General features: G+C 37.4%; 2 protein-coding genes across 2 annotated transcripts in view; one reads left to right on the forward strand and one right to left on the reverse strand.

Moving 5' to 3' along the window:
- The window catches only part of SNTB1 (syntrophin beta 1), a 117,020-nt gene extending 112,511 nt beyond the window's left edge, over nt 1-4,509 (forward strand). Inside the window, exon 7 of the mRNA XM_059836165.1 lies at nt 913-4,509. Within this exon, the coding sequence (XP_059692148.1) occupies nt 913-1,005 (93 nt within the window). The 3' untranslated portion in view covers nt 1,006-4,509. The remainder of the gene's footprint in view (nt 1-912) is intronic.
- Nucleotides 4,510-8,328: 3,819 nt separating this feature from the next.
- MTBP (MDM2 binding protein) overlaps nt 8,329-16,470 on the reverse strand; it is a 31,225-nt gene continuing 23,083 nt past the window's right edge. The window contains exons 18-22 of the mRNA XM_059815447.1: nt 14,414-14,680; nt 12,961-13,204; nt 11,745-11,858; nt 9,957-10,022; nt 8,329-8,429 (exon numbers count right to left, since the gene is read on the reverse strand). Coding sequence (XP_059671430.1) covers nt 8,394-8,429; nt 9,957-10,022; nt 11,745-11,858; nt 12,961-13,204; nt 14,414-14,680 — 727 coding nt within the window. The 3' untranslated portion in view covers nt 8,329-8,393. The remainder of the gene's footprint in view (nt 8,430-9,956; nt 10,023-11,744; nt 11,859-12,960; nt 13,205-14,413; nt 14,681-16,470) is intronic.

Here is a 16,470-nt window from a genome sequence, read left to right on the forward strand (position 1 = left end):
CATTTTTGAACATCTAGTTGCTGAAAAAAATTGAAGACTACAGATGTAGTGCAAACTGTCTGCTTAGGCCTCTAAGTTAGCTGTCACAATCCCTAAAAATAAGGTGCTTATACCTACAAGCAGTTTAGATACCATAAATTATGCATGTAAACATGGTCTTTCCTGACAAATATTTTCAGCAGTTCCTGAGCACATTGGGTGCTTAATTCTTCACATCACTTTTGATAACATACACTCTGCGAACTACTTATTGTCAGGCTTTCAGAAGGGAATTTGTTACTAGCTCTCAATAAAGTTGATACATGACTAGTGAAAAGGCAAATCTGGTTTGTTTTGATGTGAACCTACTGTTGAACCTGCAGTCCGTGCTGACGAGTCTGTCATGCTTAGCAAGCATGTGGTGAGATCATCTGAACCGTAACTATGGAAAAAAAAGTCTCAGTTCAGTCTCACTGCCAGCTGTATGAACAGAGGAGCAACCGTGCAGCATCAGCTAAGGTGCAGTATCCTGGCTTCAGCTGTGACCAACAGCAGATGCACTGGGTGTTGGACATAGCAGTCCCACCACCAGCCCTGGTCAGAAACAGAGCCTGAAAAGATGGAGGGGTTCAGCCTCTTGGAAAACTGCTTGCAGCATCTGACTCGGTTTTCTGCTGCTTACCCAGGTGGATGCAAGCCCAGAGGCACCAGGATCTCATCTGCTCTCAAGATGCTTATTATTTACTTTTAGTAACTTAAATATTTGCAGCTGTATGCAAAGGAAAGACAATATGTTGTAATAAAGGGTTGTTATTAATAGAAGCCTGTTCAAAATACCAGGCTACAGTTAATCAGGTACTCTGTAAATGATTGCTTATTTGAGCTGTAATCTAGTCTAATCATTCTCAACTTGATTTCTTTCTGTACTTTCAGCAACTGGACCTTCATTCCTGTCCAAAACCTATTGTGTTCATCATTCATTCCTTCCTGTCAGCAAAGATTACAAGACTTGGCTTGGTGGCATAAGTGGGATACATCTGTTTCTTCAAAGAAAGACGGAGCGACCATGCTAATCTGAAGGACAGTCAAAAGCAGCAACCTGTACCAGCTAGCAGCATACACCAGCTTGGGGTTCAGTACTGGGCCTTGGTCATTTCTGCAGCCTTCCAAGGCCCAGGTTTCATTTTGATCAACTAAAGAGGTGGCATGACAAGAAAAATGGTGGATTTCATTGTAAATAATGGGATTTTTAAATCCCATATGAGACAGTAGAAGTGTGTAGAACCATACATGTAAATGTTTCAGAATCATAAATTGTGCCTATTTCAATGTACTCGTTTATATAGAATAAGTAAAGGGCTAAGCAGACAAGATTGGGTGTTGGTTGTGATGCAAGCTCAAGGTTGTTTGAGTAGAAGTTCTCCCAACAAGACTGTCCCACCACCCAAAAGTAAAATATTTTTTCTGTTCTAACCTGTGCACCACTTACAGAAGATTTTTCTTTGAGAGCGCTGTCAGAACCCGTCAGAGCATGCAAATATGCACCTTTGAGTCAGATGCCCTAAAGCAATACAGCTGTGGTCAGTGAACAGCTGGAGGGTCCCTGCCAAGGGGCACTTTCAAATTAAATGATAAAGACATTTTGCATACATGCCTAGCGATGGACCCAAGGCAAGACTAGCTATAGTGATGTACTGAGCGCTGGCTGTCAGTGGGGCATAGGTAGGAGCATCCTTTGTTAATGAACACACAGGATGTATTTTTATAGTGACTTCCCAGAATGGCTTAATGAGTTTCAGCTACCTGGGATCCCCGGCTCAGGTGAAAGTTACCTGAATCCACATTGAAGTGTGGCCTAAGCTTCTGCCAGCACATTTCTATGGCTGTTTTCCAACAGAAAGCCTGTCCTCCTACCCCTACTTTGTCACCCCTCAGCTCTGCCCAGGCTGATTGTGTGGTCTTCACAGAAGAACAAACACGGGGAAGGAGGAAGACTTGATTTTTTGAGCGTTTTCTAGATTAGATCAGAAAAGTTATTCAAGCCGCTCCACAACAGTGAGGAAACGCACCAGGGCAGGAACATGAGCTGCACTGCCAGAGAAGCCTTAATACGGAACTGCTCCTATCAGCATGACTTGGCAAGTTTGGATTTATTCCTTGCTGGTGAAACGTTTAAGATGTTCACCTCCACACCCACAACTTACTGGCTCCTGTTTTGTGCCACAACTTACTGTTTTAAGTCAAAACATGTGAGTCACTGAGTTTCAGCCTTGTTCACCACTAACGTTGGGCACAAAGCAGGCAGCAGGCAGGAACGCTGACTTTCATCATCAGAGATGATACACACAGCTTGCACCTGGAACTACTAAATTGGCTTAATGTGGTCAGGTGGGAACAGAAAGAAGCAGAACAGGGGTGGCATTTATGTTGCTCTTACTTTGTAAACAGAACTGCTTCATATAGGGGTGGGGTTTTGTTTGCTTTTAGAGTTTTGCCCTAATTTCACACTTTGAAGGACAGGAACTGTACAAGAAGTAATAAATCTGAAGTTTGTGGAAGTTCACTTGTCATATTACACCACTTCTTTTATTCTTGAGAAAGCACATAAGTTTCAACTTAGCATCACTTGGCTGGCAAAGAGGAAAATTAAAACCACAGTTTGGTTCCATGTTGTTTTTAAGCCAAGGCTTGAGAGTTAAGCGTAAGTCATGCTGTTTATTCACAGCATAGGAATTAGTTCGTGGTGGTTTCCATAGGTATCTTAATCAATGAAACTAATTAAAAAATTAAGATGATGGGCTGAATTCACAAATACAGAAAATAATCATTGAAGAACAACAGGTAAATTGCCATTTGAAAGAGCAGCCCCACTCCCGGCACCTCTCACCAGTCAAAAGCAAGCCAGGGAGGGGATTCACCTAGCTGTGAACTTTGTTTTTACTGTCAGGGTACTTGCACTTAAAAATGAATTCCTCGTGTAAATTCACAAGGTAGGAGATAACATGTTACATAACTTACCAATAATTTCCAAATGGACATTTCTCATTTAGCAACCACTGCTGCTCAGGTAACTTTCTGTGGCAGTTACTTGGGTCTCCTTTGGCTTGGAAGCTTCTAGGAGAACGTCTTCTGAGAAGCTGAGAGCAGTCGGTACGCTGGGGGACGGGGGCTTTGAGTGTGACCTCAGATCACATCATCAAGTAAACCGTTGCCTGAAGTTTTTAAAAAGCGTTTCAGGACATTCTTATTGCTGTTCCAAAGTATAACTTCAAAATTTGGATGCAGGCTCCTTTAAAAGTTCCAGAGGTTAAAGTGAAAACTTGCATACTGTGGGGTAGGTTAAATACGTATGTAAACTATACTGCACTATTTCCTTATTCCTTTAACACTTACAAATCACTGGATTGTTACACCTAACATGTATGTGCATTGTAAATATTACAAATTCCTATATTAGTACCAACAATTAAATGACACAATATGTAATCTAAGGTGCTCAGTACTATATGAAGTGTAAGTGAATAACTAAACAGTTTTCAAAGAAAATTCATATTATATATATTTATAGAAAAAATAATTACAGATGCTATTTCTTCATTTTCAGATTTTGGACTGATTCATATTTGGATGGGATAGACAAATGAAATACGGACCTACTCCACATTTATAAGAGTATAGTGAATATTTATATTTTAGAGGAAAAGAATATATTTAATAAAGTCATTTATTGGATTTTTGTGAGGTGAGCTTACTTTGTACCCAAACAAGCTGCTTGGAAGGCTGTCCTTTGGTTTTGGGCTGGGGAAAAACGTTTCTTAAGCCTCAGTCATTCTGTTAACAATTCAGTTACTTGAGAGGACTATTCATCGTATTGATGGAATGACTTTTAAAAATTTAAGATAATAAAAAAGAACCGTATTAATGTACCGTCAATGGTGCATTGGTGCTTTCTATTAAGTAAGCTTGGTGTTCACGTGATAGTGGCGCTGTTGATGACAGGCTGAAATCGTAACTACGCAGCAGTTTATTTTGCTGCTGGCGTTTACTGAAAGACTACAGGGATGTTCTGGGGCAGGTTGTTCAGACTCACCTGCTGGTTACAATGCTTTCTCTATTGTTTAGACTTAACTGAGCGGTTACAGAAGTCATAAAAAAAAAGGGCAGAAAGTTCTGCTCAAGCTTCCGCATTCAAGGAGTAAGGCCAACATGTGCCTTGCTTATCTTATGAACGGTTATGGGAAAAAAGATAGCTTTCTTCCCTTCTACTTTAATTCTTAACTTATTGGCCCAAATAGAAAAGCTAACTGCAGGTATTTAAGCCTGTTCTTTCAGTCTGACTCGAGGTACAGCAGACCAGCCTCATGGAAATCTTAAAAAGGGGTATTCTAGAGTTTCACTCTTTTCACACAATACTGACTGTAAATGGAATGGTCTGATGAGGAAGTTTGTATAGCAGCCTCACCTTTAGACAGACTTGGATACATATTGGAGCATATATGTTACTGGAAAAATGTGATATAAGGTGTTTGTTTAAAAAAAAAAAAGAAAATAAAGCTGATCTGATTGTGTACAGGGAAGCATACTGGTGTTTCCTAAGAGTCTTGCTCTTTAAGTGGAACTAGCATCTCTTACGGTGCTTTATAAATCAGAACACAACTACCAAGTAAATAACTACCATGAACATCATTACAATTGGTCTTTTCCAAATAACAAAAAAAGTGCTTTCTCCTTCTGCGGAAGGTAAGTATTCCTTCTTCCCACAGGACATGGGAGCACACTGCATCCAGCTTTTCAAATCAGCTGTGCTTCCCAATGCGAAGTTGAAGTTGATCCGATTTCCATCTGCAAGACTTCTCACTGTCCTCTTACCCACGTTTAAAAGTTAATTGGAGCTTCTTTGGTTTCAGTGAAAGCAGAATCGGAGCCTAAACAAATGATGTGCTCCAGATTGATACACTATCATTGATTTGTAAATTTATCTCATTTTTCGTAAGCGTCAAACTGGCAGGTTTATAACCAGCTGTTTACTAGTGCTATTTACTACATATGGAGACTTATTACAGCACACTATTGCTGTATATACTATTACTGTAAAGTAATTGGGAATTGTATCTAAAATGGACACTTCTGAATTCAGTGGTGACTTTGATTTTAAAGAGCAGATATTAATAATACACTAGCAAAATTTCGAGAAACATCAAGCCTGCTTGATAGAAGTGAACCCCTAGAGTAACCAGGACAAAAGTTTAAAAGCATGAGGGAAAAAACATTAAATATTTAAGTAACAAAGATAACAACCTCTTGTGAACGTATTATCAGCTACTTTTTCCACATAGGATTAGCTTTTCAGTTTGTTTTCTTCGTCAGAATTTCTATGCTTGTGTAAATAATTAGAGACATTAAAAAATAACTCCCAAGGGAGAACGGGGGGGTTTGTGAATTTGGAAAAGCATTTGTTCCCAAGTAAAGTTCTGTTGTAGCCCAGTGATATTCATCATGCAATTGCTGTAATACTAGAATAATCATCTCACCAAGTAATCACAACCACGTCAGTGTTGTCTCACCCCAATCTTGTGTAATTGCGTAACATGGATTATGGGTAGACCATAAATGTATATTGGTGAATATGACTTATAACCTGACTTGCAAAAACATGAAAGCAAGCACCCAAAGTATGCATAGGGCAGACTGGATTTTTGGTTCTCCAGCCACAAAAAAGAAAATGATTTGAAGTTCAGAAGCAAAGAGTGACATTACATTCTGTATCACATAAGTTACAACATGGTAGCTGAACTGCGGGAACTCTTAGCATGGGGTTTTTGAACTATGACAGATGTAAGATAATTTGGTCTAGCGCTGTTACAGTAGACCAGGTCAAATTATTTTGCATGCTTTTTTGTAGGTTAAGAGCATGGACAAGGACAGTTACCACAGCTCAAATGGGACGCAGTGTTATTAAGCCATGATAATAAACTAGCTATCACTTACACTAAAAAAACCCAGCATAATAACAAAGTGCAAGTGAGACATGGGCAGCACTATGTTAGTTCAGCGCTGGGAATGATGCAAACAAACAATACATCAAAATGCTTATGTTTCCCTAACCGCTTTCCTGCTGATTATTTCAGGCCAGCCTTTGAGTCTACAGAATTAAAACAATAACCATTGGGTTCTACTTGCTCATGAAGTAAGATACTAACTATCTAAATCCAGGACTCACTTTGGAGAGGTAAAGGAGGAATGAGAAAATAATAAAAAATAATTTTAAAAACCACCTTTTTATAGAAGCCCTCTACAGATACAGGCAGATGAGTTTCTCATTAATAAAGCTTATTAAAGATTATTAATTACTTTCTTGAAAGGGATTTTCTTTGCTCATGGCAGCAAGCTGCAAGCATTTTACAAAATGTAGAATTTCTGTACTTTTGCTTATCAACTTATGCATAATTTGTTAACTACAATTTTTTTTTTTAATTACAAGTACATACCCCCCCCCCCCCCCAAATTAAGTAGGAAATTAATCTTTTCAGTGGCTTGCTTTAGTATTTGGACAAAGGTATCAGCATTCAGGCTGAAGATACGAGAGTATAACTTAAGGCTTTTCTCTCTCTATTTGGAAGTAGAGACTTTCTTTATTCAATATTGGATGTTAAGGAAGGTTAATAACTTGATTAATTTCTTGTTTTATTGGCAAAGTATTTTAAATTTAACACATTAGAAGTGCAAGTGTTCGTCTATTTTAAAGTGTTTGGCTCTAAGAGTATTCATACAATTACATGAAGAAACAATTTCTGTCTTGAATGCAAAGAAATGGGAACCATACACAATAATTAATGCGTTGGAGCAATTTCATGCATGCACTTATTAAATAATTATTTAATTATCTACCTTTATTGTGTTTATATTTCACCAAATCAGTAAAACCCTTTAAGTTATTACCTGGACGTGATGAATGTGTGGCATTTTGCAGACAAATCTAATCCCACTCCAAAGTAGTTGTGTTGTCCTGGGCTAAGACGCACACTGTACTCACTAGAGTCCATTGTCACAGTAAAACAGCTACACAGCTTTCCTACTGCTGCTCAGAGTGCAGTTAAAACTTAAGTCCACACCTACATATCAAAGGTCTTGTGGGTTCAGGGGAACAGTACACATTGGAACAAAGGAACAGAAGAGTTAAATGCAAGATTCTGTAGGACACAAAAAACCTCCTTAGGGCTTGGCTTTACACAAAATACAATTAAGCAAAGAATGATGTCACAAAATCAGGAAGGCTCTTCAGAGAATGAAATTTTACAGTATTAAGTCTAACTTACACATGGTTTAGTTCAATTACTTTTTCATAATACTAAATTTCATTTGTATTAGTATTGCCTAATCCATTTTTCTTCCAGAAAAATATAGCAAAGAATAACACTGCATCTCTATCAATTTTAATCGTGTTAGTTTATACGATAAATATGAAATCCTTACACTGAAAGCTGTAAAATACATTCGTTTTGGCAGAAACTCCTCATCTCAACGTAACACTAACTTAAATAATTAAACTAGTACAAGACAGGTACATGCCTGAGACTTAAGCAAACTGAGGTCAAATCTAGTATTTTACTGTGCTTGCAACTCAGGTAGAAATTACTCTTTCCATTACATTTCATCATAGCATGCCAGCTCTTTCACAGCTCTCACAATCATCATCACTGCTATCATTTTCATTTTCTCATCCCCCATGAAAAGAAATCTCTGTTATGAATAGTTTCTAAGGAGTGTTACAAAGAGTGCACATGAAATTATACCAGAAATTCAGCTTGTAGAACAATGATCCTTCCTTTAATGGGACCTTGCAGCGTTTCAGAAGACACGCTTTTTTTTTTTCCTTATACTACAACACAGATAATTGTGACTTAAATTCTAATTATGTTTGTGTTCACCTGTTCTTAATTATTCTATAAAATGACAACGGCTGACACTGTAAACAGTTGTTTATACAACAGCAAGTAGTAATAAATAGAATAGAGGTCTTCACACAAAAAGGTAAAACAAAGTAGTTTTGTTATTAAAATTAAATCTGGTGGGTTTTTTATTCACATAAAAACAAACATACGGGTTGAAAAACATACAAAGCTTTATCAAACCAAGTCAAGCTATATTCCTTTTAACAATGAAACATAATAAATATTCATAAAAAATAAAACCTTTTTTCATTTGCATTTTTAAAAAAGTAAAACTTTCAGTATAAAAAGTTTCAAAACATGTTACTGTGCTTTAGAACTGAGTCTATATAATTACACTGCCCAAAGTCATTCCGGTGTGTAGGGGGGTGTGTGTGTGTTAAGCAGCATAATGCTTTCCTTACAATCAGAAGTGCTCTGTCTCCACAGTTTCTGGAAGGTGTGACTAGCATCCATTCAGTACCTCTACTTGCCAGTCTTCTCCAAAACCCATTCAATCACCTGGGAAAATAAATGAGAAACAAACAATTTACATGACTCCAGTTCTTGAAAGCAACTTAAGAACATCTCATGCACTTTACCAATTCTTTATCACCACCTGTGTGGTGTTTACTAAACAGGATTTAAAAGTAATCCATTCAAAAGGAGTTTTTAATAAACTTAGAGGATACAGTGTTACCCAAGAATTGTATTTAATTTTACAGAATCCCTTGTCTTTAGAAAAAGGCATTTTTAGATCCCCTGAATTGAGCTACTTCACCCCACTCTCTCCATGTACTAGCAACAAGGTGCACACACAATGCTAAACAGCTAGTGTTTCCAGCACAAAAAATTCCTAAAGCTGTAAAAGAAAGGGTAAAGAATAATTTGTACACTGCTGCATCTGCCACCATTATTACCACTGTTTCCCAAACAGGGTAGTTGTTCAGACAACTGACTAGTCCTGGGCAATTATATTTTTTATAAGGTAGTTTCAAAGTATTCTCTAACACAGGGAGAGGTGGCCAGCTTAAGAGATGCCCAATTTTAATGCCTCTGCCAAGAGCAAACATACATAAACCTACCAACTGACCTCCCCAGACAAAGATGAGGGTGAGAAACAGTGTATCAGCCCAACACCCCAGTTCAACACCAAACATGACAACCCAAGTAATTTTTGAAACCTTACGATCTGTAGGAAGCAAGTCACAAGGGAACACAGTACAGAACATAATACTGCTCTCGTAGAATAAATTTTGTGGAGATCTAGCAGTTTTCCTTGAGAGTTTTTGTTTGCTTATTTGACTGCCCCAGTCCAAATCCTTCCATTTAATTTATGATTTTGAAAACTCTGCTGTAAATATGCACGATACTTTTTTCTTTTTTCTTTTTTTTTTAAAAAATCATGGAGTCACTTCAGCATGTTTTTCAGAATTTAAATCTTTAAATTACTTAATTTCTGGAGGACAGGAGTATTTACTCCTGTCACTTGCTCTGTGCTACTGTTCACGTAAGTACCACCTTACACACAAATAAGCTCATCTGATATCCCTCGTGCTTACAGTTATTCCCAAGCTTAAAATTACTAAATTTCATTGCTTCTTTTAAGAAATTTATTTCCTTTTTTAGATCCCTTTATTGCTTCCTAACCTTTGAAAAGAAATGTTTCCTTCAACACAAAGAAAGAATAATTCCCTAATGATCCAGGCTTCTCTCAAATGAAGAAAAATCTCATCTCTCCTTTTTTTTTTTTTTCCACTGATGTGGAAACATTTATTGCCTTTTTTTCCGTTTCTTACTATGGCACTTCATATTGGCAGCTATAACTAGAATACCATCTAAAACCTGAATATATGCAACTAGAAATTTTGCCATGGGACTACTGATTGAGAGAAAGTTTTTATGAGATCAGAAGGTGAAATGAGACCCAAAGCCATAGGAATGCATCTTTTTATCTTTAAAGCTGTGGACTAAACCATTCTACAGCTAAGCTGCCACAGCTACATTTAGCCTTGGCTAGTTACAGGAACAAATAAACAATGGTCTTACCTGTTTAGCATTGTTATTTGCTGTTTTCTTCATTTCATCAAGAAGTCCTCTAGAAGTTTTAAGATCCTAAATATGGAACACAAAGCCACAGAAATTAGCAAACTCATATAATCCAAATTAGACTAAGTGTAAGATTCCTAATAACCAGGGGGGGTGTTACCCTTTTATCACCTTGTTCAGAACCACAGAAGAATTATTTGACTTCATTTGGTTTTTTGTTGTTTTTTTTAAATGAAATACTCTAAATCTACTATTCTAATGGGTTGTAGCTTTCCCTACAGCAGTCCAAACCTGTATACAATTGAGTCACATTTTTTCTAACCTTCTGCACACTTCCAGAAACGTTTTTTTTTTTCTTAAATGATATTCAAAGTTCTTATAGTTTTGATTGAAAACTTATTTTCTATATAAACATGAAAATCAGCTGTGTGCTTAGATTGCAATACAGAGTTCTGGCACAGAACAGCAAAGAGGACACGGAGAAAGAAAATCAGTGCAAGAAAGGAAAAACCTAGAACGCCCTGTCTGTTTTGCAGTCCAATTAGCCCAATCTAATCCACTGTTTTAAACAAAGCAAACACATAGCTTTGCCTAAAAAGAAAATTCATTTACCACTTGTCTCTAAAGGAAAATGATACCTATGATATCATGCTTCTGAAGCATGCAGCACAGAAGAGGATTCAAAGGGCTCCTACAGACTTGGGGCTGCAAGACAGTTCAGGAGAACAAAATCCCACTACACCTCTCTCTAGATGGGCTTTTCAAAGGACAGGATCACTGCAGTACTCTTCCTTTTGCTATTCTACTTGGAATGGAACCGTGAACCCATCTGATTTGCCCTACTCACTCATCCCTACATGCAGCTCTTTCTGCTTTTGGATTAGAAGATCTTCCTTCAGGGCATATTTCAGGGAGATTTTGGGAGTGCTTACAGAATGACTGCGCAACTGTGTTCTAATTACTTAAGAAGTTGGTGCTCATCAGCAAGATGTTCTAATTGTCTGTGTAAGCATCCAGCCCTCTTCAACTGCAACTTCATTTAGTTTAAATCACCTTTACTGAAGTTGACTAAGCTGAGTTAGTTCACAAAACAGTGGTAGCCTAAACGCATGCAAATGAACAGAAAGAGCAGCTCAGCTTGTGAGCAATAGTTTTTAAACACGCTGTGCTGTAACTCTATTTTGTGCCCAGACTAAGTAACATGGGCTCAAGCATTGACTCACAAAGTCTCCTAGGTATTGTGGAAAGAATTCTCATCTCCTAAAAACGAGGTTGATGCAATTCTACATGGGGCTGCCAAGTCAGTATGTGTTAAGATAGTTGTGCACATTTGTAATGGATGTACAAGGACTTCTGTGGGCGTGTCAGGGAACTAGAATTTCTGAGTCGGTTGTGTAAGCTACCTAGTGAGCCGATAGCCTCAGAACAAGGGCGAAGGTGAGCTGTCACAGCTATGGCTGGGAGATAGCTACAACAGCTTAGGAAGCAATATAGTATAAGCATGACCTTATCTAACAGACCACTGCTTTAACATGTTATCTCACATAAAAGACTACTGCTTTATAAGGTTTAAAAACAAATAAACAACCACCAAAATATACTGTAAAACTAGGTTCTGCATTTGACAAGTCCAAAGGTTTATCCACACACTCTACACACTACTAATGCACCACTAGGAAATATTAGCTTAATCAAGCCTGAATATCCCACAGTTCATCTCAAGTTTTATTCAGGAATAGATTCACTTAACTAAGAACAAACAACTGTACGAGCATGTCTTCTAGTTACCTTTAAGTAGAACTTTGATATCTCAAACAGACGCTGGCTGCATGATGCAAAGCACTTGTGATCCTCTGCAATTCCATGTTTTTGAAGAGTCTTAGCAACCACCTCCTTCAGCATCTTGGAAACAACAGAAACACACTCAAAAGTTCATCCCAGTTATTGGTATAAAAAATTGTCCAAGGGAAAGTTAAAAAAAAAAAAAAAGAACACCTGAACTTTTTTGCACTTCCATTGGCCAAATGCTGTCAAACCACTGACCAAATTTGGGCAGAGTTATTTAACATCTATTTCCACGCTTACATGTCAAAGCAATATAATCAGTGAATATTCACATGGGGCTTGGAAGACAGAAAAAAATTGATAATGGCTTGAGTTTTCTCTTCTCCAAAATACTACATATGTATGTGTATATATATAAAAATATAACTTTTCTTTATATTGATATTCCCTTGTTTGACACATCCATATATTAAAAAAAAAAAAAAATCAGACACTACAGTCAGTTTAGAAAATTTACTCTGACATTCTTTATATTTACAAATGTTTAAACTTTGCTGTAGGTCTGAGTAAGTCACACCAATTTATGCTTACTTCGGTCATCCCAACTTGCCCTTGATAGTATGCCATCAACATTCAGGCAGTGTCCTCTCCAGCACCCTGAGATTAATTTAAAATTAGTATCACCAAGCCAGAAACAGTTTTGTGTATTGTATTTTAAAAGTGGCATTCCTAATATATATAGCTATTAATTAAACATTATTGCACCAAAGTATTTAAGTGTTATCTCAATTAGTGGACTTGAAAGCTATTGAAATATCTTTTTATTCTCAGAACAGTCTGTTCCTCCACAATGGCTTTGCCCCTTCCAGCACAGATATTTCTTTGGTGCCTTTAGGTTTTATATTAATTTTCTACATTTCGTAACTCCTATTCATTGATATCCCTTCCCACCTTTTTTATTTCTAGTTGTTATCTCTCTCAGCCTTAAATCCCTGGGCATGGTATAATAGTCCTTACACACTTTTTCACTCCTTGCTTCTGCAGCACTCTCCTCAGTGCCTTCAGGATTCACGTACACAAGTGAACAGAATGAAATTTAGTAATAACAAATAGAGATGAAGACAGTTCACTTTGAGTTAAAAAATTTCAAAAAAATCAAGTCACATGAAAAGAAGTTAAGCAGATGCTTTTTCACTAAGCAAACAACATAGACCTTTACCCGTGTATGTTTCTGGGATCTCGATTCCTTAGCCGGCTTTGAAGTCTCAGATTCCGTTGCACTTATGCGACTTGCTGAGCCAACCTTGGCTACTTTGTGGGGTTGACCAGGCTGTTTCAATGGCACTGAAGCTAAAGAAACTGATCTTTCAGAGCACTTCCTCGTTACAGCAACTGTATAGTGACTCCCACTACTTCCACTTGCCTGAGAGAGGAGGGAATCTGTACTCTCAGAATTGGTTAGCCTGGGGGGGGGGGGGGAAGATAAAAAGAACTTTTAGATTTTATATTGACTCTTTTGGTGCCTTTGTTTCCGCCATAGAGGCTGCTTTTAAGAGTATTAAGTACTGTACATTCTTGCAAACAGCATATGAAAACAGCAGACAGTATTCTATTATGTAACATTTTTTGTATTAGAACACTTTATTGACTGATTTGGTCTCTGATACATAGACCCATTGCACCTCTGATTAAAAAAGTCTAGAAACGAAATGAAGAAATGAGATAACTAAGAAGAGAAACTCTTTGGAAGAATGGGTAGTTTTGCATATGGACACTTCATCTAGATAGCTAGGAAGAGCAGAGTTTGCTGGCCTCCAGTCTCAGGCTAAGACAAAACTTCTTGAAAATATCTGATTTCTTTTGGCCCTACAGGAATGCCACAACTCATCATTAACTATGGGAAGTTGGGCATTACAATTCTACTGGAATGTTGTAATGCTCGATCCTTCAACTCTAAGAGAGTTAGTAATTCTGAAACTCCAATATATGAAGTGCTAAGTACAATCGCATCTTCTGTTCTAACTATTCAATAAGCTGCAAAAGATATGGTTATTCCTAAAACCATACCTCTGTTAAAGGCTTACTGCGATTAGACTGCAAAGGGTATCAAACTGGAAAGAAGAAAAAGTGAAGTATTACAGTAAAAAGTGAATTCAGAAGTAGTGTTACGTAGCAGTTATTTTTTATTGACACAAAGAGTTTGCACCTTCAGAGTGAGGACAAGGTACAAAGGGAAGTCTTAAAAACTAGTTTGAATTTTGGTAGGTCGTCTTATATAAGCAGTCCTTCGGTTAGGAATTCAGTTATTCTGTTTGTACAGTACTTGGCTTTCCAAACCTTTAGTTGTTTATTTGTACTGCAACAGCACTGACAGTTTCGGTCCTAGATGAGGCTATCTGTCATCTTTTCAAAGGCATTTGAGAATTTGAAAGAAATAAGCCCAAATCTCTTAAATAAAAGGTGCCTGTGCTGCATGGTTTTGATTAATGTAATGCTACCAATGAGAGGTCATGCTTGAGAAAAAAAAATGAACCTACAGAAGACGATTAAACAACTAGAACATTTGTCTAGATAGCTCCACTAAAAACATTTTGAGATGAAAGAAAAGATGCATTTCATAAGAGACTGCTGAAATATTTCATGCTAAAGATTTATTTTATTCAGTGCATTACCTTTTCTTGGGATAAAAGCAATCCAAGTCTTTTGATCTGCGTTTTAGCCTTGATGCCTCTGTTTTGAATTCACTTTGTAAAGACTCTCCATCAGGGACACTTCCAGGCTCTGACAAGACTGCAGGAGATGGGAGAGGGCTCAAGACAACTGGCACAGGGCAGCACTCTTTAGTGCAAGTAGTCTGAGTTTCATAGCGAATAAGACGAGTTTGAAGTTCAGCATATCCCACATCTCTCTCCAAGGCTCTTCTGTTATCTAGACAATATCTAAAATTGAAATTGGTGAGAAATCTGTGAGAGAAAGTCTCTGTTTTATTACAATCAGGAAAAAAAAAACCAGAACAATTTATTTTTGACTATCATACAATCTCCAAAACTTCTTTTGTTTGGACTGCTATATTGTTCTGAAAGATACCTTAAAACACCCCAGAAAATTAACACATGACTGATGGATTTAGCTATATTTAAGTCTAACTCCAACAAAGAAGCCAAACCATATACTATTTGTAAGGCTTTACCCCCCTGTGGTATTACAAATAAGATTTCCGTGGACATCAGCAGAATTTTTTCCTTGAACAGTAAGTGATGGATTAGGATGCTGAAATGGATTTTTTGCTCCTTATAGCCACCCCTGCGTTACATTTGTATCATCAGTCTCTCTATTTTAGATCTTACTGTTTTCCATATTCAGTCCATACTTAACAGATGTTAACATGCTAACCGGTGTGACACTCCAATACAACAGCCATGAGGATAGCTCTGAACCCAAATACATGATGAACCCAGCACACCATAATGGATACAGTATCTTCAGACCTCAGACTTTGCAAGCATCCACCAAAACTTTGAGACCCAGAGCATATCATATATATATAAAATGATACGCTCTAATATGATAATATGATCATATAATATGCCTCCATTTCTTTCTGGAAGAACGCAACTTTCCTAGTCAAAAAAAACCAAACCAAACCATAAAAACAACCAAGATTTCTTCAGTGCATATGCCATAAGAGAATCCCATAGGAAATGCCTGAAGAAAACATCCCAAAGTACAATATATGTAATTTGTGAGTTACAAGTACTTCAGGAATCCCAAAATGCAAGGTTGTACCAAAAACTAGGTTGCTGTGAGATTGTATTAATTGAGCTTAAGTATGAGGAAGATTATAGAATCATAGAATGGTTTGGGTTGGAAGGGACCTTTAAAGGTCATCTAGTCCAACCCCCCTGCAGCGAGCAGGGACATCTTCTGCTACATCAGGTTGCTCAGAGCCCCATCCAGCCTGACCTTGAATGTTTCCAGGGGTAGGGCATCTACCACCAATCTGGGCAACCTGATCCAGTGTTTCACCACCCTCATTGTAAAGAATTTCTTCCTTATACCTAGTCTGAATCTACCTTCTTTCCGTTTAAAACCATTACCCTTTGTCTTATCGCTACAGGCTCTGTTAAAAAGTCTGTCCCCATCTTTCTTATAAACCCCCTTTAAGTATTGAAAGGAATTTAAGTATTAAGAGATAGGGCATGGTGTTTTAAATGCTATTTAGTATAGACTTTTTGCTAACTGCACTCTTCAGAAATGTAACCTTTAGCTTTGGCCGAGATAAGCACTGCTGTATGAGAGATTCACATTTTTTAAATGCTAAAAATACAAAAGTGTCACTGAACAAGCACAAGCTTCCCAGCTTCCTATTCATTACAAAGAATAAGTGGTTTAATCAACCAAATCAAAAGAAGAAGCTGTATTAAATATGGTGGAGCCGAAAGAGAACAAATGAACAGCGCTAACTCAGTGAAACATACTCATGAGATTACAACAATACAAAATGCATCTTAACTAACTTTTCTCTTGTGTAAATGATTTCCAAGATTCCTTGCAAAAGACCAATGTTTCATTGCCCAGTAACTTCCATTACCTCTACTGCAGGGAAAGACAACAGTATTATCCAATATCATTCCATCCTTTTCTTAACAAGTATTCTGAACAATGTGAGCTATCTCTCAGCCCACCCTCCAAACTACTTAGCAATGTTTCCTACTCTTAAGAACTCTAG

This window comes from Gavia stellata, chromosome 3, assembly GCF_030936135.1.
Source record: "Gavia stellata isolate bGavSte3 chromosome 3, bGavSte3.hap2, whole genome shotgun sequence".
In the NCBI taxonomy this organism is placed as follows: Eukaryota; Metazoa; Chordata; class Aves; order Gaviiformes; family Gaviidae; genus Gavia; species Gavia stellata.